The 26,328-nt window shown below is 46.5% G+C and overlaps 1 protein-coding gene across 3 annotated transcripts in view; it reads left to right on the top strand.

The window, feature by feature from the left end:
- Nucleotides 1–15,882: 15,882 nt before the first annotated feature.
- The window catches only part of CYTH4 (cytohesin 4), a 39,319-nt gene continuing 28,873 nt past the window's right edge, over nucleotides 15,883–26,328 (top strand). For all 3 annotated transcript variants that reach the window (XM_082348980.1, XM_082348981.1, XM_082348982.1), the window contains exon 1: nucleotides 15,883–25,106. In XM_082348980.1, coding sequence (XP_082205106.1) covers nucleotides 25,001–25,106 — 106 coding nt within the window. In that variant the 5' untranslated portion in view covers nucleotides 15,883–25,000. The remainder of the gene's footprint in view (nucleotides 25,107–26,328) is intronic.

Consider the following 26,328-nt stretch of genomic DNA (forward strand, 5'->3'; position numbering starts at 1 on the left):
TCAAACCCGGGCCCTCGGCAGTGAAAGCACAGAGTCCTAACCAATGGACCGCCAGGGAATTCCCTTAAGTACTTTTTAAACACTTGCCTTGCATCGGCTTGCCCTCCTTTGCCCCGGCTCCGTGTGTCAACAGACTCCACTCCAGCGCAGGTAACAGAAACCCAGCAGCAGGGGTTTGAACGGGCAGGGCCTTATTGCCTCATTCAGCGAAACGTCAGGAGGAGGCAGCCCAGGCCTGGAGCAGCAGCCCCGCAACGCTGCCAGGAGCCTGGGCTCATCCTGTGTTCTGGTCCCATCATCCTTAGCGCTTGTCCTACATCTTGCGCTTGTTGCTGTGTAGCTGCAAGATGATGGCCGCACCTCCCAGCCTCACAATCACATTCCGAGTGGCAAGAAAAGGAAAGGGTGAGGGGGCCCAAACTCATTCTCCCAATGAGAATTTCCTTTTATTAAGGAAGGGGCACCCTCCCCAGGGACTTCCTCATTGGTCAGAAAGGGTCACATGGCCACCCTTGGCAGTAAGGGAAGCTGGAAAATAATGATTTAGCTCTTCAGACTCTGTAGTAGAGGAAGGAAAAGAGGAGATGGATTGGGAATTTTTAATGTTTTTAATGATTTTAATGAATTTTTAATGATTGCCAATTTTTAATGTTTGCCATAGCCATAAAGGGAATTAGTTGTCCTGGCTTCAAGCACTGATAGATCCAGAAGCTCATATGATGTCATCCAGACTCACTCTCTCTTGCTCTCCATCTCTCCACTCACTGTCTTCTGCTTTGGCTTAATTCTCAGGCTCCTTCTGGTGGCACAGGCAGCTCCAGATTTGCATCATCTTCACAGCTAGAAATCACACCTGAAAGTTTTGTTTTCCTCATTATTCCAGCAAAATTCCCAGGATTGAATCTCATTGGCCCTGCTTTGGTCACGGGACCACTGTTGAACCAATCACCACAGTCAGGGGATGGAATATTATTAGCTGGACCTAGGTCATGCCTTTTCCACCCCCTTCCTAGAGCTAGGGATGAGGTCAGCCTTATAAATCACCTGGACTGAAAGTGGAGGCGTGCTAGTCCCAAAAGAAAGCAAAGACCCTCTCTGGATAAGGTAGAGCAGATGCCTGGTAAGCACAAACAGCAGATGTCTCTAGGTCCTGACCTCACCTTCCCTGACCTCTCTCTCCTCCAGTTCTTCTACCTGTCTAACCTCATCCTCATCTCTGGGCCCTTCTTCCAGCTTGGACTTCGTAACTCTGTGCTCCACAGGGCTCTGAGCTCAATCCTTTTCTCAGTCCAAAGCCACCAGGAATTCACGCAGTCCCGTAACCTTGTGGACATCTACATGGTGATGACACCCAGATGCATATCTTCAAAGCAGATCTTGCTATGCAGCTCCAAATGTATCAGTCGACTACACTATGTCATGTATAGACACATATAACATACACATACACTTGTAATATGTAAATACATACCACAAATACACATAAAATTCATTCAGCCATTTTGAAGTGTACAGTTCCGTGGTATTAAATACATTCATAACGTGCAGCCAGCACCACCACTCATAGCTCTTTTCATCTTGTAAAACTGAAACTCTGTCCCCATTAAACAATGACTCCCCATCCCCCTCCCCCCAACCCCTAGCAACCACAGTTCTACTTTTTGTCTCTGATTTTGACTACTCAAAGTACCTCATATAAGTGGAATCATATAGTATTTTTTTGGGGGGGGAGGCACTTTTTTCACTTAGCATCATGTCCTCAAGATTCATCCATGTGGTAGCATATTGCAGAATTTCCTTCTTTTTTTTTAAGGCTGAATCATATTCCACTGCATGTATAGACCACATTTTGTTTATCCATTCAGCCACTAATGGATACTTGGGTTGCTTCCATATCTTAGCTATTGTGAATAATGCTGCTGTAAACGTGGGTATACAAATGTCTCTTTGAGACTCTATTTTCAGTTCTTTGGGGTCTATACCCAGAAGTGGAATCTCTGTGTCATACAGTAATTCTGTTTTTAATTTTTTGAGGAACCGCCATATGGTTTTCCACAGCAGTTGTACCATTTTACTTTCCCACCAACGGCACACAAGGGTTCCAATTTCTTCACATCCTTGCCAACACTTGTAATTTTCTGTTTGTATGCTTTTTAAAATAATAGTCATCCTAATGGATGTGAGATGGTATCTCATTGTAGTTTTGCATTTCTCTAATGATCAGTGATGTTGAGCATCTTTTCATGTGCTTATTGGCCATTTGTATATCTTCTTTGGAAAAATGTTTATTCAAGTCATTTGCCCATTTTTGAGTCGGGTTGTATGTTTTTCTGTTGTCAAGTTTTAGGAGTTATCTGTATATTCTGAATATTAATCCTTTATCAGATATATGATTTGCAAATATTTTCTCCCATTCTGTGGGTTGCCTTTTTACTCTGTTGATAGTGTTTTTTATTTTAATGTCCAAAACTTGTTAATTTTCATGAACTCCAATTTGTGTATTTTTTTCTTTTGTTACCTGTGCCTTTGGTGGCTTATCCAAGAAATCATTGTTAAATCCAGTGCCATGAAGATTTTATCCTATGTTGTCTTCAAAGAATTTTCTTGTTTTAGGCCTTACATTTAGGTCCTTGATCCATTCTGAGTTAATTTTTGGTGGTGTTAAGTAAGGGACCAACTTCATTCTTTTGCATGTGGCTCTCCCGTTTTCCCAGCCCCTTTTGTTGAAAATATTCTTTTCCCCATTGAATGGTCTTAGCTCCTTTGTCTGCTTTTAATCTGTCTTATCGAGTCCTTTTTTCACATAATCATCAGAGCAACCTTTCTAAACTGCAAATCAGTGGTAGGATTGGCTCCCCGCTCCCACGTCTGGCTGTGTGACCCGGGGGGGCGGGGTTACAGAAACTCTCTGAGGCTCAGCCTCACTCATCTACAAAACAGGATCACAATGGCCATCTCAAAGGGATGTGGTGAGGAGCGCTTGAGACAAAAGACTTGAACACCCTCTGCGGTGTCTGGCACAAGAGAGATTTCCTACCAAGGGTGGTTCCTTTCTTAACTTCCTCATTACCAGTCAGGTAAGATAAGAAATGTACGCTGTGTTCTGGCATGCAAAGCCTCTCACAGTCTGGCCCCCATTTTTCTTTTGAGGCTCATCTCCCCGCTCCCCACTAAAGCCACACGCACAGATTCACTCACTTAACAGCGTGAGCTCTGGCCCATGGATGCACCTAGAGGTCACCCGCTCAGCCTCACCTCCTCAGTCCGCACACGCTGTTCCCACCACTTCATGCCCTTCCTTCTTCTACCTTCTCTCCTCCAAGCCAGTTCACATAACCTCCTCCTCTGTGGTCCCCACCGGGAATCCATCATTACCTACATACCTGTTCCGAGAACTCACCACGTGCCTGTAGAATCATCAGAGGATGATCTGCCCCACTGGACTGGCTCCCCAGGGCTTGGTTGGATCTCGCTCTGTCCTGAGGAGAGGCAGTGACGTGAAAAGATGGACATGGCCTTGTGACTCAGACTCCTGGGATCTCACATCCCTGCCACTTACAGACCCTGGGACCCTGGACAAGACACTTCACCCTCTGGGCCTCAGTTTTTCATCTGTAAAATGGGGATAATCATATCTATTTCACTGAATGTTTGTGAAGATCAGAGGCCAACGGATTTTTTAACAATGTATTCAAGTATTATATGAATAATTTTAAATGTAAAACTGTATCAGATGGCAAGTGTGGGTGTTGAATGGACATTATAGCTCACACAGGATGGGCAGCCAGGATGCAAACTCAGGTCATCTAAATGCAGAATGCAAGTTCTTAACCACTATGGAAGATGGATAGACGGACAGGTGGTAGCGGGATGGAGGGAAGAACGGGTGGTGGATGATGGAAGGAGGCTGGGGGGCGGGGCGGGGTGGACCAGTCACTGGATAGAATCAGGAGGCTTCCATGTGAGGCTTTCCCAGCTGAAGCCCAGACTCTCCCCACCTAGCCCCCAAAGAGAGCTGGGATAGGGTGAGGCAAGTGAGGCACTCACTTCGAGTGCAGAATCTAAAGGGAAGTCAAAGTCACTAATCAAGATAAATAATCCTTTAGGTGATATCTTTAGAAATCAAAATCAATGCAAAAAAACCATAATGAACAAAATATCAAAAATAATGTTAATATTTTTTAATTTAAATAAAGATCAAATCTGCCCCAGCGTTTATACGACCTCTCCCTAGTCCAGGCCTTACCTACCATCGCAGCACCTCCCCACCCCCGACCCATCACCCCCAGCCCATCACTTCACCACCACCCCCATCGCCACCCTGAGGCCGGCAATGGAGAGTCGGGGAAGGAAGTGATGGAGAATGAAAGAGAAGGCCGAGAAGGGGGCTGCCACGCTCTTCCCAGCGCCCAGCCCTGCCCGCCCCCGCCCCTACAGTCACCGCCCATAGACCCCACACACAGGCCTTGGCTCCTCTGCGTGGCGTTCCCCCGGCCACCACAGGGTGGAGCCCGTGGGCTGATTTTGGTCTCCGAGGAACCCGCGGAAGGGGACAAGGGAAGGGGGTCAGAGCCTCCTGGATCTCCCAAGGCCGCGCTGGGTGCCGGCTGCTTGACGTGGATTCTTTCATGAAATCCCTCACACCGTCCCTCGTGGGAGGTGCTGTCATTATCCCCGTTTTTACAGAGAAGGAAAAAGAGGCCCAGAAAGGGAAAGTGGGCGGCAGCTGGTGGGGACCTGGCCGTGTCTGCAGGGCTCCTTGACCTGCGCCAACCACTCACCGGGAGTCCAGAGGCCCCATGCCTCACAGAGGGCACTCTGGGCGGTCTTGGGAATAAATGAGCAAACAGGCCCATTTTGCAGATTTGGAGACCGAGGCTCGCGTGACTGAGTCCCTTAGCTCCCGTCACACAGCCGGGAGGGACGGAGGAAGCAGGGGAAGCCTGGGACTGCCCAGCACCATCCCATGCCCTGACCCCACCAGCGTGACCCCCGCTTGTGAGGCCCTGTGTCCTGGCCTGCAGACTCAGCCGGGCCCAGAGAGAAAGTTATAGCAGGTGGGAGTCAGCAGCCTTTGTCCCTCCCCGCTCCGTGCTGACTTTGGCCAGGTCATGTTCTCTGTCGGTCCCAGGGTCATCTCAGGACCCTGTGGGCCTGGGGTCACAGAAACCAGGTGGGGCCTCCTCCCAGCACATCGACAGCCTGGTGTGGGCAGAAGGGCAGAGGATGAGGGGTGGCCGAGGGGATAGGACGGACAGGAGGAAAAGAATAAAAACCAGGACTCAGGGCGCTTGGGAACACCTCCCTACCTCCGCGGTTCTCTCTTCCATAACCACAAGGAGAGAGATCTCAGACACACTAAGGGGCCTTCCAGCAGAACATTCTGGGATTCCAGGACTGCAAGCTCATTGCCCTCACAAGCTGGTCTATGTCACCATTCCTGGACATGACTTGCACAGCCCAGCCTGGCCCAGGGACCTGTCTTCCTGATATCTGAAGATTCTGGTTAACAGAGTTGCCATGCTCGTATGGCGATGACCAACCTCAGAGTGACACTAGAAGCAGCTCTCATTTCATCCCAGGGCCCTGTTGGGAGTGTTACCACCTCCAAAACCGTGGTTTGCAGGTGGAGAAGAGGTGCCGGCTGGCCACCTGCCTTCTGGTTAGATGGAACTTTGCGGTTGTAGGACGTAGAAAGTCAAGGATCAAAAGGCCCTCAGAGCTGATTTGGTCAAACCCTGACACTCACCCCAGCCATTTATTCATACAACAAATACTTACTTAGCATCACCATGTGCCACAGGCTAACCAGATAGAACCAGCCCCATCCCTCCTAGAGTTTATAATCCAGCGATGAAAACAAATATTGAGCAAGTAATTATAGTGATGGGTCCTAGGATTCTGGTAGGGTGCGCTGAGAGCCGTGAGCATGTGGGTCAGGGGAAACTGCCCAGAGAAAACAGATTAAGCCAAAACCTGAAGCTTGAGTAGGAATTGGCCAGAGAAGGCAAGGAGAAAGAGCACATCTGGTGGCAGGAGTGGCATGTGCAAAGGCCCTGGGGCATGAGAGTACACGGTCTGATCAAGGTAAAGAAAGATGGCCTACAGAGCTGTAGCACAGAGTGGATGGGAGAAGAGGGCAGAGCAGCAGACAGCAGCCAGCCTCCAGAGGGTCTTGTGGGTCATGCTATGGAGTCTCAATGCCATCCCGAAGGCAACAGGGAGCCACTGAAGGTTTTTAGGCAGAAGAGTGACGTGACCAGATATGTCTTAGAAAAATCAGTCTGGGTACTATGAGGGCAAAGATTCGGGGTGAGGCTGGGGCAAGGCTTGAGGCCAAAAACCTACTCAAGCTGTCACCAGAGGAAAGATGATGTGATGGTGGCCTGAATAGGGAGGTGGCAGTGAGGGTGCCTGAGGAGTCCATGGCTCCGAGAGTCATTTGGGACACCAGACTCTAGGGAACACTGATTATGCAGGCAGGGCGGAGGGAAGAGAGGGGTCTAAATCGATGCCCGGGGTCCCGCCTGGGTGACTGGGGGCGGGGCGGGGGAGCAGTGCTGCCGTTTGCTGAGCTGGAAAACATACAAGGGGCCAGTTTGGGACCCACTGAGCGGAGGAAACACCCAAATGGAGTTGTCAGGTGGGAAACTGGAAACGTAGGGGACGAGTCAGAACAGAGCACTGGGCGGGAGTGTCAGACCTTGAATGATAAAGAAAGAGGTGCTGGGACAGGCCCCGAAGGAACCCCAGCATCCTACACACCACTGTGTCCATGTCCCCAGGGACCAGCGCGTTGCTTGGCATGAGGAAGAGTGGCAAGTGGTATTTTCCAAAGATGGCGGCACCAACATCTCCCATCCACATAATCTTACAATGTGACCCCGTGACTATGGTGGAAGTGACACTGAGAGACTTCCAAGGCCAGGTCATAAAAGGCGACTGTTTCCACCTGGCTCTCTCATGGCTCCCAAGGTTACTGGCTACCTGGAACCGCCATGTTGGAGGGGCCACGTGGAGAGCCCACAGAGAGCAAGAGAGAGATGCCAAGTAGTTCTAGATGTTCAAGCCCACAGACCCACCGCCAACTATGCAAGACAGCGAGCCTTCAGGTATCCCAGGGCCATTCTTGGGCTGCCCCAGTTGACACGAAGTAGAGCCGAGACCAGCTATCCCCACTGAGCCCTGCCTACATTGCAGATTCATGAGCAGAATAAATGTCATTTAGATCCACCAGGAAGTTTGGGAGTGGCTTGTTACGTAGCAGAACAATCAGCACTTCATAAATGTGTTGAACAGACATCTCAGGACACATAGAGAAAGGGGAGCCTGCAGAGGTGTCTGGGAAGTGATTAGGAGGTCAGGAGTCAGAGAGTGAGTGAGTGGCCCAAGGGCACACAGCAGACTGGTGGCCAAAACTTTAAGTCTGGTCTCCTCTGACCACTATACTTGGGTTTTGCCCGAGATTTCTATGCTATCTTCCTTCCTTCTTTCCTTTCTTTTATGATGAGAATTTGTATCTCCCAGACTATTGCCCATATATACAAAAAACTAGGAATAGGAAAGTATACAATCAGGTCCAGGAGAAAAGAAGGCAAATGTGCCAAATGATGCTGCAGTTGAGCTTCAGATTTGCTTGAGTTTCCGGGCAGCTGGAGTAAAAAGAGAACAGGGCAAGTACTCAGTTCTCCTTACTGGAAAAGGGGAAACAGGCCAGTTCTCCGGTGAGTTGCATTTTCCTAACACCCCGCTAGAAGAAAGCTCTGTGTGCTCTTGATGTAAGGAGCGCTGAGTGACATCATGCCTTCAACAGCAAATACAGAAGTGGTCTCCTTATTTCCTGTAATAACTTCTTTGCTAAAGGCTGACCCCAGAGCTCTGAAGCCTGGAGTGTATCCTGACATCATTACAGAGAGAAGGACAACATCTCCCTTGCCGGGGTTGCAAGCATCTGAGCATATATTTAAAATAATGATTTCAGGCCCCTCCATCAGAGGATGGACCCAGGAGTCAGTGGCCTGGCAGTTTGTACATTAATAGGCTCCCAGGGGGACATATCCAGGGGTCACCTGCCAAAGAGAATCTTTCCTAAATCTCAGGAAAACAGACAGTAAAGCAGGGCCTACTGTGCACTGGGGTCCTGGAGCACTCTGGAAATTAGACGAGCCATGGGGAGACAGACAAGGGCCAGTAGCTGCCTCCACTGAGGCCCTTTCCACTGTACAACCACGCCCTCCAATCTTTACAAGCCAGCGTGACGCTCCGCAGTATCCCCATTTTACAGATGAGAATGCTGAGTCCCAGAGGATACTGCCACAGCTCATAGGTGGAGGCACTGAGGTTCAAAGCCAGGACCCACTGAGCTACAGGCTGACGCCAGGAAGAGGCCAGTTTCCCAGCTGAAACACACATCAACCCTTCATAAACATCCTGACCCTCACCGGTGACAGTGTCACATTCATTCCTTCAAGAAGCATGCACTGCACACCTACTGTGTGCCCAGTCTGTTCTAAGTCCCTCGGAAGCAGCAGGGAACCAAACCAACCCAGTGTATTAACTTATATACTAACCATATTTCCTTATTTTCTGCATTCTTGAGGCTCTGGCACCTGGGGCCTCACTGCTGGGAAGCGACTTCCACTGCACCAGGGTTAGCTAATTTCTAGAGCTAGTAACTGAAGAGGCCTGCCAGCATGAATTTCAGATGCAAACCAACCAATCTTGGGTCCGTATCCCCATCTGTTTCCTCTGTCTGGCTTTACATTCCAGGATGTAATAGTCTTTCCTAGACAACCAGCAACCACCCCGATTGCCCAGAGCCTGCCAAAAGTATTCCAACTAGCCAATCCTAACCCTGCTCCATGCTTACCTTGCCTCACCCATTTCTTCCCTGGAAAACCACAATAAAGGCTTTTGTCCATGTTTCCTCTCACTCTTCCGCCCCCTCGGCTGGCCCTGCTCCTTCTCTGTGTGGCCCTGCGTGGCCTGCCGTGCCCCCTTCTCTTGGGAACCTGTGCGTATAACAAACCGTCTTTTCAGACAGTCATCTCCTGTTCTGTTGGCCTCACCATACCTGAATAAAACCAAATCCCAGGTAACATTTTAAAACACCTAGCCAAGGACTTCACTGGCGGTCCAGTGGTTAAGATAAGAATCTGTGCTTCCCAACCTAAGTGTCCATCGACAGATGAATGGATAAAGAAGATGTGGCACATATATACAGTGGAATATTACTCAGCCATAAAAAGAAACAAAATTGAATTATTTGTAGTGAGGTGGATGGACCTAGAGTCTGTCATACAGAGTGAAGTAAGTCAGAAAGAGAAAAACAAATACCGTATGCTAACACATATATAGGGCATCTAAAAAAAAAAAAAAAAAAAGGTTCTTAAGAACCTAGGGGCAGGACAGGAATAAAGACGCAGATGTAGAGAATGGACTTGAGGACATGGGGAGGGGGAAGGGTAAGCTGGGACGAAGTGAGAGAGTGGCAAGGACATACATACACTACCAAATGTAAAATAGATCGCTAGTGGGAAGCAGCTGCATAGCACAGGGAGATCAGCTCGGTGCTTTGTGACCACCTAGAGGGGTGGGATGGGGAGGGTGGGATAGGGAGGGTGGGAGGGAGACGCAAGAGGGAGGCGATATGGGGATATATGTATATGTATAGCTGATTCACTTTGTTATAAAGCAGAAACTAACATACCACTGTAAAGCAATTATACTCCAAGATGTTTAAAAAAAAAAAAAAAAAGAATCTGCGCTTCCACTGCAGGGGGTGCAGGTTCGATCCCTGGTCAGGAAACTAAGATCCTGCATGCTGCATGGTGCGGCCAATAAAATAAAATAAAACAAACAAACAAAAAACACCGAGCCCTGCCCTCTGAGCTCACAGAAACGGTTCTGACCAGTTGGTTTTCAAAGCAGGAGGTCCCGGGGAGCCCCAGCTCTACCCGGGGGTGGGGGTGATTCTAGATGGTGTGGCAACCCCAGAGGCCAGGACTCAAACCCAGCAGGTGCAGCTGGGTAGCCCTGGCCTGCCCCCATGCCACGGGGCCCACGAACATGGACACGACAGCCAAAGAGATGAGACCAAAATGGCAGAAAAGGGGACTGGGGGGCACCCATGAGGACACGTGTAAACAGAACGCTTTGGTAAAGCTCTGTAATTACACTTCTGAGCAAAAAATGAGACTCCACGATAGACGGAACCTGACCCAAGTTTACATACGAAGTATCAGATTTCCATCTTTTGAAGGGCTGACAAAAACTAAAAGAGGAGCGGCTCCAAAGTAAGTAGAACTGATGTCCCAGGAAGATGACTCGATGTCAACCACAATAACCCAAAAGTCAGAACCAAACTCCAAGCCAAATCCCAGCCTGCTGGCGGCGACAGGGGCACCGGTGGCAGCATCCCTCTGAGCCCATTTCCTGGTCTGTAGAGCGGGAAGCCGAGGCGCCCTCGGGCCGGGGGACTCCTCTGGCCCTCCCCCCTCAGGCTGCCCCTCCACTCTTGGCCATCCTCTCCTCCTGCCCAGGACCCTCTCCAGACACAAACGCCCTGGGTCTCTGGTGGCTTGGCTCAAGCGAAGCCACTCCCTTCTTAAAAACGCCCTCCTCTGCCCATCAGCGGACCCCACCTCTCACTCCCTCCTCGACACCCCCGTTCACTGCCTCCACTTCCTCAGCTCCCCGGCCTGTGGCCCCTGCCTGGCCACCTCCCACCCCAGTCACCCGGCTATAATGCAGTGAACATTCAGGGACCTTCACCTCCCCCCGCCCCCTGACCCTGCCGGGGACACTGATGACCAACTCTTAAAAGGCCATCATCTCTTGGGCTTCCCTGGTGGCGCAGTGGTTAAGAATCTGCCTGCCAATGCAGGGGACATGGGTTTGAGCCCTGATCCGGGAAGATCCCACATGCCGTGGAGCAACTAAGACCGTGCGCCACAACTACTGAGCCTGCGCTCTAGAGCCCACGAGTCACAACTACTGAGCCCGCACACCAAGAGCCCACGCTCCTCAACAACAGAAGCCACCACGATGAGAAGCCCACGCACCGCAACGAAGAGTAGCCCCTGCTTGCTGCAACTAGAGAAAAGCCCACGCAGCAATGAAGACCCAACACAGCCAAAAATAAAATAAATTAAAATAAATTTATTTTTTTTAAAAAGCCCTCATCTCGGGGTCTCTGACCACTCCTGGGTTTCCTCCTGTCTCTCTGACTGCTCCCCCTCCTTCCCTGTGGTGACATCTCTCTCCAGGGCCCCACAGGTTAACGCCTTGGTTCCCACCAGCAGCCGCCTCCCTGGCCGGGGGCGTCCACCACCCACCTAGATGCTGCAAATACCAGCTGCTCTGTTTCCTGGGATCCCTTGCATCGAGGTGTGAGCATGGGTCCACCTTGGCCAAATGGGATGAGCAGAGCCCCGGTGGGCACGGTCAAATAGATATGAGATGCCTGGAGCTGCTGCAGCCATCTGGTGACAACGAGGGAGGCAGGACACAGGGAGACGTGGCCTCTGGCCACTCGGGCCTACTGGAGACCTTCTGCTTCCTCCAGGCCCCCGCTTCTGTGAGCTTGGGAGGAGGGTAGAGCCTGGGCCACCTCCTGTGTGTGTGTGAGATATGCACACATGCACTTGATGTGCAAGTGTGTGCTCCTGTGCCCAGCAGAAACTACTGTCCCCAAACTACTGCCACCCCAAAATCAGAAATCAGAGAAAATTATGGAGGGTTGGAAAGGGGAAGTGGGAGTCAGGGAGACCCTGAGTGGAGGGCAGAGGCCTAGGAGGAGGAGGAGGTGTAGGGAAGGGACAGACCCCAGGCAAAACCAGATCCAGGCCTGGATTCATCCTAAGTCCCACCCTCCATTCCATCTCAAGCCTCTGAGCCTTTGCTCATGCTGTTCCTCCAACCTGGAACACCCTTCCCTCACCTTCTCTGAAGCACAAACTCCTGCTTGATCTTCCAGAGGATTCTTTCCTTCCTTGTACAAATATCCAAGACTCCAGACAAGCATCCCTGCTCTGTGAAGCCCTTGCTGAGTGATGTGGCAATGACTGGTCCAGAGATGGGCCCATGAAATAGGCCTAGCCAATCAAAGTCTTTCCCTGAGAATCTTTTTGGGTAGGCCCTCTTTCTGAAGTCAAAGGTAATTTGATGTGAGCCTGGAGCTTTCTGTGGCCAGGTTGACTGCCCCATGGAGAAAACCCATCTGTAACCAGAGACAGAAACAGCTAAGGCAGACAGAGAGAGAGAAGAGAGAGGGGGAAAGAACAAGGACATTTTGAGTCTCTGGTATCCATATCACCAAGGCCAACCCCATCCCTGACTCTCCAGGAACTGAGCCAGTAAATTCCAGTTTAAGCCAGACTGAGTTATATTTCCTTAAAAACAAAAGATGCTTGAATTCTGGAATATCACCATTCTCTTTAATGACTCACACTGGCCCATCATCTGGACCCCAAATAATTTATTAACGATTTAGTCCCTTATGTACATTTTGACTCTTCCCAAAGTCCCCAGTTATCAGTGATGCTGTGTGCTTGCTCACCCCTTCCCACATACGTGCAATCATCTCATTAGGGGCAATTTCTAGATGTGAACTTGTACATGAAAGTGTGCTTCACTGCCCTTAACCCCCACCCCTGTCTTTGGCTGAGCCGTGGACCCTCCCACAGGTCTAGCTTCCCTCTATCCTTCTGTCCTACAGGCTCCCAGTAAGTCTTGTGGCCAAACCCAGATGAGGAGTGACAGGTATGATGGAAATCAGGAACATTTGGAGAGCCCGTGGGCTTCTGGAGACCTGCTTGCCACTTGGGCCTTATAGGCAAGACCCTCAGCAGCCCCAGGATGTAGGGATGCCCCACCCACCAGACAGAGGCTATCTACAGTTCTGAGTCATGAGATAAAATGAGAAATCGGAGAAAATTATGAAATGGGGGGACTTCAGAGATGATTCATCCCAGGCACTCACCCTGCCCACCACCTACCACGTCCCACCCAGTCCAACTGACTTAACCATGTGTCCCAGGAAGGCTGGGATTTTTGTCTGTCATGTGCCAATGCCAAGAACAGCACATGGCACATAGTAGGTCTTCAGTAAACACCAACTGAATGAATGGACAAATGGATGGATGGATGGATGGATGGATGAGTGGGTGGATGGGTGGGTGGATGGATGGATGGATGAGTGGGTGGATGGATGGATGGATGGATGGATGAGTGGGTGGATGGGTGGGTGGATGGATGGATGGATGAGTGGGTGGATGGATGGATGGATGGATGGATGAGTGGGTGGATGGGTGGGTGGATGGATGGATGGATGAGTGGGTGGATGGGTGGGTGGATGGATGGATGGATGAGTGGGTGGATGGATGGATGGAAGGATGGATGGATGGAGTACTCTCTGCAGCCCAAAGGGGTTCAAGGGTTCAGCCCTTACCCACTCTAAGTCTCTTCCTTCTCCAGGTCTAAGTTACCTTACGTGTAAAATTAGGTCATTGTATTAGACCACCTCTAAGCTCCTTCTAGATCTCTTTCCTTAGAGCCATCGGTATCAAGGTGAAGAATTCTGAGCTTTGGGGCAAGCAGAGAGTGTCACTCATGTAGTTTTGCTACAATTCAATTCAAGTGCTGGACCTTTTTATCTCTCCCCTGAGGGGTGGGCAGGCCGCTGAGTTTCTTTCTAAATGTTTAAAATGATGCTTGCACAAATTCAGAACGAGAATGAAGTGAGCACAGGGCTTGAATCTGAGCTTTGCCTCTTCCTGGCTGTGTGACCTTGGGCAAGTGACTTAACCTCTCTGAACTCAGTTTCCCAACTATAAAATAGGGATTGTAATACACTTCATTGGGTTGTGGAAAGGATTAAGTGAGATGTGCACTTAGCACAACACCTGGCAGGTAGTGAGCACTCCATAAATGGTTGTGGTGATTGTTTGGGGACCTCCCAGACGCCATGGTTGGGGACTGTTGTGTGTTGTCCCATAACCAATTATGGACCTCCACCTCGTGTACATGAAGGAAGCAGAGACTCTGACCTCAGCCCAGAAAGAACTAGAGGAAGAGCCCTTTAAGGGGAGCCCTTCCATCTTCATCCTTCTTCCTACCTCAAATTCAGGCATAACGGCTGGAGATCAGGCAGCCACTTTGGACCATGAGGAGACCTTAAGGATAGAAGTGGTAAGTTAGAAGGAGCCTGGATCCCTGATTACCAGGCTTCCATGAGGGCAGTCCTATATTACCTACCTCAGGCTTCTTTCTCATAGGAGATAAATATACCTCTAATTTCTTTAAGCCATTGTTATTCGGGTTTTCTTTTTCATGTAAGCAAACTTAATCTTTTTTTTTTTTAGCAAGTTTATTTTTTAAAATTTATTTATTTTAATTATTTATTTTTGGCTGTGTTGGGTCTTTGTTGCAGCACGCAGGCTTTCTCTAGTTACGTTGAGCCGGGGCTACTCTTCGTTGTGGTGCGTGGGCTTCTCATTGCGGTGGCTTCTCTTGTTGTGGAGCATGGGCTCTAGGCGTGCGGGCTTCAGTAGTTGCGGCACATGGGCTCGGTAGTTGTGGCTCGCGGGCTCTAGAGCGCAGGCTCAGTAGTTGTGGCGCACAGGCTTAGTTGCTCCACGGCATGTGGGATCTTCCTGCACCAGGGCTCGACCCCATGTCCCCTGCATTGGCAGGTGGATTCTTAACCACTGCGCCACCAAGGAAGCCCAAGCAAACTTAATCTTATCTGTCCCCATTTTGCAGATGACAAAAAGCAAGGCTCAGAGGGTAGAAGTTCACACAACTGGCAGATGCTGAGTCAGGATTTGAATCCAGGTCTCCATAGCTCCCCTACTGTTGACTCTACCAAACCCTTTGCCACCCACAGTGAGAGTACCCTCCTTCCCAGGTTACCTGCATACAAGCTGTTAGACATGATCGGGGCTGTAGGGGAAGAGCGAAGGAAGGTGTAATCACCGAAGGCTTCACAGAGGAGGTGGTATTTGAGTTGAGTCTTAGAGAAAGAGATAGTAATAATACTGAACCATTCAACCAGTCCTTCAGACAAAAAGTGAAGTCCCAGATGCCAAACTGTGGCCCTGGGCAAGGGACACCTACTGGGCCTGGCTGTAGCATTAGAACATGTGTCAGCGGTCCCCAAAGCCATCCCCAGTTTCAGCGATTCACCAGGAAGATTCACAGAACTCAGCATATAGTCTTACCTGCAGCTGTGCTCTATTACAGCAAAAGGATACAAAGCAAAATCGGTGAAAGCACGTGGAGTGACGTCCAGAGGAAACCAGGCATGAGCTTTCAAGCATCCTCTCCCAGTGGAGTCACACAGGAGGCGCTTCATTCCTCCAGCAAAAACTTGTGAAAACACATGAGAGGTGTTGTCAACCAGGGAAGCGCAGTAGAGATTCGGCTCCCCAGGTTTTTACTGGGAGCTGCTCGCGTAGGCACTCTCTGCCTAGCACGTATCCAAATCCCAGAGTCCCGGGAGGAAACGGGAGTTCAGCACAAACCACACTGTTTGCACAAACAGTTTGGGCCACTCTTACCAGGGGACAGCAGGAACCCTCCTGAAATCCAAGTTCCCAGATGCCAGCCGGGGGCCAAAATGCAAGTTGGCCTTTTATATATATGTATATATGGGGTTTTTTTTTTTTTTTTTTTTTCATGGATATCACTCATTTAATATAGATCTACATTCATTTTACTTTTTAAATTTTTTAATTGAGGCATAGTTGATTTGTAATATTAATTTCAGGTGTACAACATAATGATTCAAAATTTTTATAGATTATACTCCATTTAAAGTTATTATAAAATATTGGCTACATTCCCTGTGCTGTACAGTATGTCCTTGTAGCGTACTTATTTTTTTTTCACACACACACACACTGCATTTTATTTTTACAAGAGATAAATAGACTGACACCAAGCATTGTACATGGATGACCACAACAAAAGCAACAATGATTGCAATTACCAAACATGAAACACACTCATACTATGTCATAATATTGACATTCAGTCCAGTAATCCTCCACTGTAACAGCTCCTTTACTTTGCAGTGAAAATTGATTTGTATATTCTTTGCCTCTGAGTCCTTGTGGGATTTTTTTTTTTTTTAATTCAGACAGAAAGTCACAAAAATTATACTCATCCTCATCAGTTCACTCAGTCCCATGTAATTAATTTTTTTTTCATCTTGATCTTTTGTTAGCACTTTTATGAGTTCATCAGTTTTTCATTAGAGTTCTGAAAATGCTTATTCATTCAGTTCAGCAGTAGTCAGTTACCAGAAACCTGTACTTGTCAGAGTCTTTTCCATGAATTTCTTGAAGATGAAACCCTTTTATAGGAACATTTTTGCAAAAGCATCAGAGTACACCCAGAACTGTCTGTAAATGACAAAAGACTTAAAAATGACCACTGTTAAAGATTTGATGAAAGTTCATAATAATGCAGTTGACAAGAACATTAGTTATTTCTGAGATATACATTTTAAAGTAATAACTAGGATTATTACTTATAACATTATACCAGAACATATAAGATTTTTAGAAATTTCATGTAATGTCTGAAACATTTATATTAACATATTTCCATACATATTTCCATACAAATACAAATATAAGATTTTTAGAAATTTCATATAATGTCTGAAACATTTATATTAACATATTTCCATACATATTTCCATACAAATACAAATATAAGATTTTTAGAAATTTCATGTAATGTCTGAAACATTTATATTAACATATTTCCATACAAATAACCCAATGAAAGTTTAGTATTAGTTGTTCTGTTTGTTTGTTTGTTTATACTGCAGGTTCTTATTAGGCATCAATTTTATACACATCAGTGTATACATGTCAATCCCAATCGCCCAATTCAGCACACCACCATCCCCACCCCACTGCAGTTTTCCCCCCTTGGTGTCCATATGTCCATTCTCTACATCTGTGTCTCAACTTCTGCCCTGCAAACCGGCTCATCTGTACCATTTTTCTAGGTTCCACATACATGCATTAATATACGATATTTGTTTTTCTCTTTCTGACTTACTTCACTCTGTATGACAGTCTCTAGATCCATCCACTTCTCAACAAATGACTCAATTTCGTTCCTTTCTATGGCTGAGTAATATTCCATTGTATATATGTACCACAACTTCTTTATCCATTCGTCTGTTGATGGGCATTTAGGTTGCTTCCATGACCTGGCTATTGTAAATAGTGCTGCAATGAACATTCGGGTGCATGTGTCTTTTTGAATTACGGTTTTCTCTGGATATATGCCCAGTAGTGGGATTGCTGGGTCATATGGTAATTGTATTTTTAGTTTTTTAAGGAACCTCCATACTGTTCTCCATAGTGGCTGTATCAATTTACATTCCCACCAACAGTGCAAGAGGGTTCCCTTTTCTCCACACCCTCTCCAGCATTTGTTGTTTGTAGATTTTCTGATGATGCCCATTCTAACTGTTGTGAGGTGATACCTCATTGTAGTTTTGATTTGCATTTCTCTAATAATTAGTGATGTTGAGCATCTTTTCATGTGCTTCGTGGCCGTCTGTATGTCTTCTTTGGAGAAATGTCTATTTAGGTCTTCTGCCCATTTTTGGATTGGGCTGTTTGTTTCTTTAATATTGAGCTGAATGAGCTGTTTATATATTTTGGAGATTAATCCTTTGTCAGTTGCTTCGTTTGCAAATATTTTCTCCCATTCTGAGGGTTGTCTTTTTGTCTTGTTTATGGTTTCCTTTGCTGTGCAAAAGCTTTGAAGTTTCATTAGGTCCCATTTGTTTATTTTTGTTTTTATTTCCATTACTCTAGGAGGTGGATCAAAAAAGATCTTGCTGTGATTTATGTCAAAGAGTGTTCTTCCTATGTTTTCCTCTAAGAGTTTTATAGTGTCCAGTCTTACATTTAGGTGTCTAATCCATTTTGAGTTTATTTTTGTGTATGGTGTTAGGGAATATTCTAATTTCATTCTTTTACATGTAGCTGTCCAGTTTTCCCAGCACCACTTATTGAAGAGACTGTCTTTTCTCCATTGTATATCTTTGCCTCCTTTGTCATAGATTAGTTGACTATAGGTGCGTGGGTTAATCTCTGGGCTTTCTATCTTGTTCCATTGATCTATGTTTCTGTTTTTGTGCCAGTACCATATTGTCTTGATTACTGTAGCTTTGTAGTATAGTCTGAAGTCAGGGAGTCTGATTCCTCCAGCTCCATTTTTTTGCCTCAAGACTGCTTTGGCTATTCGGTGTCTTTTGTGTCTCCATACAAATTTTAAGATGATTTGTTCTAGCTCCATAAAAAATGCCATTGGTAATTTGATAGGGATTGCATTGAATCTGTAGATTGCTTTGGGTAGTATACTCATTTTCACAATGTTGATTCTTCCAATCCAAGAACATGGTATATCTCTCCATCTGTTGGTATCATCTTTAATTTCTTTCATCAGTGTCTTATAGTTTTCTGCATACAGGTCTTTTGTCTCCCTAGGTAGGTTTATTCCTAGGTATTTTATTCTTTTTGTTGCAGTGGTAAATGGGAGTGTTTCCATAATTTCTCTTTCAGATTTTTCATCATTAGTGTATAGGAATGCAAGAGATTTCTGTGCATTAATTTTGTATCCTGCAACTTTACCATATTCATTAATTAGCTCTAGCAGTTTTCTGGTGGCAGTTTTAGGATTCTCTATGTATAGTATCATGTCATCCGCAAACAGTGACAGTTTTACTTCTTCTTTTCCAATTTGTATTCCTTTTATTTCTTTTTCTTCTCTGATTGCCGTGGCTAGGACTTCCAGAACTATGTTGAATAACAGTGGTGAGAGTGGACATCCTTGTCTCGTTCCTGATCTTAGAGGAAATGCTTTCAGTTTTTCACCATTGAGAATGATGTTTGCTGTGGGTTTGTCATATATGGCCTTTATTATGTTGAGGTAGGTTCCCTCTATGCCCACTTTCTGGAGAGTTTTTAATCATAAATGGGTGTTGAATTTTGTCAAAAGCTTTTTCTGCATCTATTGAGATGATCATATGGTTTTTATTCTTCAATTTGTTAATATGGTGTATCACATTGATTGATTTGCGTATATTGAAGAATCCTTGCATCCCTGGGATAAATCCCACTTGATCGTGGTGTATGATCCTTTTAATGTGTTGTTGGATTCTGTTTGCCAGTATTTTGTTGAGGATTTTTGCATCTATATTCATCAGTGATATTGGTCTGTAATTTTCTTTTTTTATAGTGTCTTTGTCTGGTTTTGGTATCAGGGTGATGGTGGCCTCATAGAATGAGTTTGGGAGTGTTCCTTCCTCTGCAATTTTTTGGAAGAGTTGGAGAAGGATAGGTGTTAGCTCTTCTCTAAATGTTTGATAGAATTCACCTGTGAAGCCATCTGGTCCTGGACTTTTGTTTGTTGGAAGATTTTTAATCACAGTTTCAATTTCATTACTTGTGATTGGTCTGTTCATATTTTCTGTTTCTTCCTGGTTCAGTCTTGGAAGTTTATACCTTTCTAAAAATTTGTCCATTTCTTCCAGGTTGTCCATTTTATTGGCATAAAGTTGCTTGTAGTAGTCTCTTAGGATGCTTTGTATTTCTGCGGTGTCTGTTGTAACTTCTCCTTTTTCATTTCTGATTTTATTGATTTGAGTCCTCTCCCTCTTTTTCTTGATGAGTCTGGCTAATGGCTTATCAATTTTGTTTATCTTCTCAAAGAACCAACTTTTAGTTTTATTGATCTTTGCTATTGTTTTCTTTGTTTCTATTTCATTTATTTCTGCTCTCATCTTTATGATTTCTTTCCTTCTGCCAACTTTGGGTTTTGTTTGTTCTTCTTTCTCTAGTTTCTTTAGGTGTAAGGTTAGATTGTTTACTTGAGATTTTTCTTGTTTCTTGAGGTAGGCTTGTATAGCTATAAACTTCCCTCTTAGAACTGCTTTCGCTGCATCCCATAGGTTTTGGGTCGTTGTGTTTTCATTGTCATTTGTCTCTAGGTATTTTTTTATTTCCTCTTTGATTTCTTCAGTGATCTCTTGGTTATTTAGTAACGTATTGTTTAGCCTCCATGTGTTTGTCTTTTTTACGTGTTTTTCCCTGTAATTCATTTCTAATCTCATAGCGTTGTGGTCAGAAAAGATGCTTGATATGATTTCAATTTTCTTAAATTTACTGAGGCTTGATTTGTGACCCAAGATGTGATCTATCCTGGAGAATGTTCCGTGCGCACTTGAGAAGAACGTGTAATCTGCTGTTTTTGGATGGAATGTCCTATATATATCAATTAAATCTATCTGGTCTATTGTGTCATTTAAAGCTTCTGTTTCCTTATTTATTTTCATTTTGGATGATCTGTCCATTGGTGTAAGTGAGGTGTTAAAGTCCCCCACTATGATTGTGTTACTGTCAATTTCCTCTTTTATAGCTGTTAGCAGTTGCCTTATGTATTGAGGTGCTCCTATGTTGGGTGCATATATATTTATAATTGTTATATCTTCTTCTTGGATTGATCCCCTGATCATTATGTAGTGTCCTTCCTTGTCTCTTGTAACATTCTTTATTTTAAAGTCTATTTTATCTGATATGAGTATAGCTACTCCAGCTTTCTTTTGATTTCCATTTGCATGGAATATCTTTTTCCATCCCCTCACTTTCAGTCTGTATGTGTCCCTAGGTCTAAAGTGGGTCTCTTGTAGACAGCATATATATGGGTCTTGTTTTTGTATCCATTCAGCCAGTCTGTGTCTTTTGGTTGGGGCATTTAATCCATTCACATTTAAGGTAATTATCGATATGTATGTTCCTATGACCATTTTCTTAATTGTTTTGGGTTTGTTTTTGTAGGTCCTTTTCTTCTCTTGTGTTTCCCACTTAGAGAAGTTCCTTTAGCATTTGTTGTAGAGCTGGTTTGGTGGTGCTGAATTCTCTTAGCTTTTGCTTGTCTGTAAAGCTTTTGATTTCTCCATCAAATCTAAATGAGATCCTTGCCGGGTAGAGTAATCTTGGTTGTAGGTTCTTCCCTTTCATCACTTTAAGTATATCATGCCACTCCCTTCTGGCTTGCAGAGTTTCTGCTGAGAAATCAGCTGTTAACCTTATGGGAGTTCCCTTGTATGTTATTTGTCGTTTTTCCCTTGCTGCTTTCAATAATTTTTCTTTGTCTTTAATTTTTGCCACTTTGATTACTATGCGTCTCAGCGTGTTTCTCCTTGGGTTTATCCTGTATGGGACTCTCTGCACTTCCTGGACTTGGGTGGCTATTTCCTTTCCCATGTTAGGGAAGTTTTCGACTATAATCTCTTCAAATATTTTCTCTGGTCCTTTCTCTCTCTCTTCTCCTTCTGGGACCCCTATAATGCGAATGTTGTTGCGTTTAATGTTGTCCCAGAGGTCTCATAGGCTGTCTTCATTTCTTTTCATTCTTTTTTCTTTAGTCTGTTCCGCAGCAGTGAATTCCACCATTCTGTCTTCCAGGTCACTTATCCGTTCTTCTGCCTCAGTTATTCTGCTATTGATTCCTTCTAGTGTAGTTTTCATTTCAGTTATTGTATTGGTCATCTCTGTTTGTTTGTTCTTTAGTTCTTCTAGGTCTTTGTTAATCATTTCTTGCATCTTCTCAATCGTTGCCTCCATTCTTATTCCGAGGTCCTGGATCATCTTCACTATCATTATTCTGAATTCTTTTTCTGGAAGGTTGCCTATCTCCACTTCATTTAGTTGTTTTTCTGGGGTTTTTTCTTGTTCCTTCATCTGATATATAGCCCTCTGCCTTTTCATCTTGTCTATCTTTCTGTAACTGTGGGTTTTGGTCCACAGGCTGCAGGATTGTAGTTTTTCTTGATTCTGCTGTCTGTCCTCTGGTGGTTGAGGCTATCTAAGAGGCTTGATGGGAGGCTCTGGTGGTGGGTAGAGCTGACTGTTGCTGTGGCGGACAGAGCTCCGTAACACTTTAATCCACTTGACTGTTGATGGGTGGGGCTGGGTTCCCTCCCTGTTGGTTGTTTTGCCTGAGGCAACCCAACACTGGAGCCTACCTGGGCTCTATGATGGGGTTAATGGCAGACTCTGGGAGGGCTCACGCCAAGGAGCACTTCCCAGAACCTCCGCTGCCAGTGTCCTTGTCCCCACGGTGAAACAGAGCCACCCCCCGCCTCTGCAGGAGACCCCCCAACACCAGGTAGGTCTGGTTCAGTCTCCCCCAGGGTCGCTGCTCCTTCCCCTGGGTCCCGATGCGCACACTACTTTGTGTGTGCCCTCCAAGAGTGGGGTCTCTGTTTCCCCCAGTCCTGTCAAAGTCCTGCAATCAATTCCCACTAGGCTTCAAAGTCTGATTCTCTAGGAATTCCTCCTCCCGTTGCCGGACCCCCAGGTTGGGAAGCCTGACGTGGGGCTCAGAAGCTTCACTCCAGTGGGTGGACTTCTGTGGTATAAGTGTTCGCCAGTCTGTGAGTCACCCACCCAGCAGTTATGGGATTTGATTTTACTCTGATTGCGCCCCTCCTACCGTCTCACTGTGGCTTCTCCTCTGTCCTTGGACGTGGGGTATCCTCCTAGGTGAAGTCCAGGGTCTTCCTGTCAGTGATTGTCCAGCAGCCAGTTGTGATTCTGGTGCTCTCGCAAGAGGGAGTGAGAGCACGTCCTTCTACTCCGCCATCTTGGTTAATCTCCTATGGGGTTTTTTTTGATTGAAGTATTATTGTTTTACAGTGTGTGTTAGCTTCTCGTGTACAGCAAAGTGATTCAGATATAGATATAGATATATACTTTTTCAGATTTCAGATTCTTTTCCATTGTAGGTTATTACAAGATATTGAATGCAGTTCCTGTGCTGTACTGTAGGACCTTGTTGTTTATCTCTTTTATATATAGTAGTATGTATCTGCTAATGCCAAACTCCTAATTTATCCCTCCCCCTCCCCCCTTTCCCCTTTGGTAGCCATATGTTTGTTTTCTATGTTGGTGAGTCTGCTTCTGTAAATGAGTTCATTTGCATCATTTATTTTTGGTTCCACCTATAAATGATATCATATGATACTTTCTTTGTCTGACTCCACTTAGTATGATAATCTCTAGGTCCATCCGTGTTATTTCATTTCCTTTTTTATGGCTGAGTACTATTCTATTGTGTGTGCATGTGCGTGTGTGTGTGTGTATCACATCTTCTTTATCCATTCATCTGTCGATGGACACTTAGGTTGCTTCCCTGTCTTGACTATTGTAAGTAGTGCAAGCAGGCCTTTTAACAAATAATGGTCTCAGACCCACCGTTAACACTTTTCTGCACAGGGAATGACACCTTTCTCTCCATTTCTCTTTTTGAAGTGACCCAGGAAATGGTTTTATTGTGCCTGAGGCCCTGATGTGTTGAGAAAATTCTAGTTTACCATGAAGATAATTTCAACAAATTTCCTAGGAAATAACCTTGAGCTAGGCAAGAAGTGGCAGGCAGGGGGTGCTGGCGTGGGGGCAGGTTTGAAGAGCCTGAGAGCTCTAGACCAGCAGTGAGTCGGCCCAGCTGCTGGTCCTGAGCTGGCTACTCACTCAAGTTCCAACTTGGTCAAGCGTGTCCCCGAAAGGAGCCTCAGTTTTCTCTTCTCCACGTGTCTCCATCCTCAGCAGGCCACCCGGGGCAGCTGGGCCACAAGGTTTCTTAAGGCCTCGCCTCGAAAGTCATGTAACATTACTTCTGTCACATTCTAGTGGTCGAAGGAAGACACAGCCAAGTCCAGGTTCAAGGGGAAGAGAAATAGACACCACCTCTTGATGGGAAGAGTGGCAGCGTCACAGTGCAAAGGGGTGTGGAGACAGGAAGTGGTGGAAATTGTAGCCAACTTATGCATCAACCACACCATCTCTCCTGTGTGCCCTTCATTCATTCATTCATTCATTCATCCATTCATTCATTGCACGCTTGAACACCCCCTAGGTTCCCAGCATTTACCAGACATGGGACACAGAGGTGACCTTGTCCTCATGGGGCCTCGAGACTGGTGGGGAAACATGAATAAACCGATATGTGCCACAAAGTTACAAGGAATGAGCATTTACTTTATAGATCTTTCTTTAGACTGCACCTTTTTCCATAAAGTATGGAATCAGCCTGCCAAAAAAAGGCACAAGCAATAAAATTATGAATTTTAACCCCCAAAGAAAATTTAAACCAAAAGGGTAAAGAAGATAGTGTTTATTGAATAGCCAAGCATCTTACACACATTATCTCCCTCCATCTTTTCCATAACCCTGAGGTGAGGATTATTATTCCCCTTTCGTAGTTAAGCAAACTGAGGCTCATGGCAGATAAGTGACTCACCCAAGTTCACACAGGTCCTGAGTGGCAGAGCTGAATCACACTGCTGAGTCTGGCCTTAAAGTCTGTATGCTACAACAGAACAGCTGTAAAAGAGCTTCAGATTTGACTGAGCTTCCTAGCAGCCTGGGGGAAAAGGGAAACTGAACATAATGCCCGACTGATCACTAGACAGGAAAAAGCCAGGCATTTCACTGAGGGGAAGCAAAGCCCTTCCTAGCACTCAATTAATTTTTCTTTGCTCAAGGGAGAGTTGATGAAAGAGAGCTTGTGGGGTGGAATTGATGGGGCTCAGCTTAGACAGTCCAAGTTGAATGATCCTTAAGCTTATATGCAGGGAGGTTCTGTCCTCCAGTAATCATCTTCCTCTGGTGTGTGTGTGTGTGTGTGTGTGTGTGTGTGTGTGTGTGTGTGTGTGTGTGTGTGTATCTGTGTGTGTGTGTTTTTCTCTGTGTCACCATCTTTCTCTTTTTATCCCTCTCTGTCTCTTTTGCCTCTGTCCCTCCCTTGCCCACACCCAAAATGCAGAGTCCCCGCTATTCAAAACTGCTGGTTTTTAGGAAGTGCTGCTACATCAAGAGACTACGCACCAGACCCCAGCAGGACGGGACTTCCTCCCCACACTGTGCTGGGCGGGGCAGACGGGAAGGGGCCTGTTGTAGCTGAGATGACGGATCCCTGCCTGAGCAGCCCGAGCCGCAGCTGGGTCAGTGGGCCTCAGGAGCACAGGCCACCTTTCCCCGGGGGCTTCAGAATGGACTTGTGCCACCCAGGTAAGCACCTGGGCCGCCCTGTCAGTTTCCTGTTCTGTAGAATGGGGATAATAGTGCCTGCCTCACAGGAATCGGTGTGTAAATAGATATAACACAGATGGGACATGCAGAAGCAGGCAGCAGATATTTATGAGCTTAGGCTAGGTGCCAAGCTGTGTTGCATATGCTGGGAGTCCCGCGAACAAAGCAGGCGTGGCCCCTGCCCTCATGAGCTTACGCTCTAGAGGGGGAGACAGACAGTAAATATATGAATGTACTATGTCAGGTGGTGACAAGCAGGATGAAGACCAGTAAAGTGAGATAAGGAAGGTGGGTGGCTGGAAGTCCTCAAGAGGAGACACCGTTTGAGCAGAGACTTGTAGGAGGGAAGGGAGTGATCCATGTGGGTTTCTGGGGAAAGAATATTCCAGGCAAAGGAACAGCCAGTGCAAAGGCCCTGAGGTGGGACTGAGAAAGGTTGTTTGTGTCGAAGATGATGATGTCTGTGAGAATGATAACTGTCTGGGTGGCACAAGGGCCCTGCAGCCCGTTTGGCCTCTGGTGAGTGACAGTGGCCTTTGGGGAGGCTGAGGGCACCACCTTTGCCAGTGGAGGGGCCAGCAGGGGATGAGCAGCAGGGGACCATGGCTGAGACCCTACTTGGTAAGCAGGAGAGGAGGCTGTCAGTTGGTACAGGAAGAGGACAGGACTGTGTTGTGTTGTGTTTCTGTGAGGCCTAGAGGAGAGCGGCCAAGTCTCTGCGACCTGCATCTCAGAATGTTCCAGCATGGCCTGGAACTCCAGAAGACAAGGGGTGCCAGGAGCTGTCCAGTTCCCCAGGTCCAGATGACGTGAACCCTGCTAGCAACAGACCCCTTTCTTCAAACAAAACCTAAAACAAAGCAGTCTGAGCCCACCCACTGCGCCTCCCCTCGCCCCAAGTGTTCTGGGGAACACAGAGAAGCACTGATCCATTTCAACAGCCCCCATTTACAGCTGGAACAAAGGAGGCCAGGAGAGGGACAGTCTTGCGGAGGCAGGATGACTCCCCACCTCCTAGCTCCCTGTCCAGTGCTCTCTCCCCGAACCCCATGCTTCTCCTGGGGGCTTTTGGGGGCAGGTGGCTCACAGACTGTACGGCTCAGTGAACACATCTTAGGGGCAAGTAGGGACGCAAGAGGAGACCCAGGAGGAGCAGTGCCTGGCTCAAGGTCACTCAGCAGATGCGAGGGTGACAAGAAAC

Source organism: Balaenoptera borealis (assembly GCF_965194805.1).
Source record: "Balaenoptera borealis genome assembly, chromosome: 13".
Classification (NCBI taxonomy): Eukaryota; Metazoa; Chordata; class Mammalia; order Artiodactyla; family Balaenopteridae; genus Balaenoptera; species Balaenoptera borealis.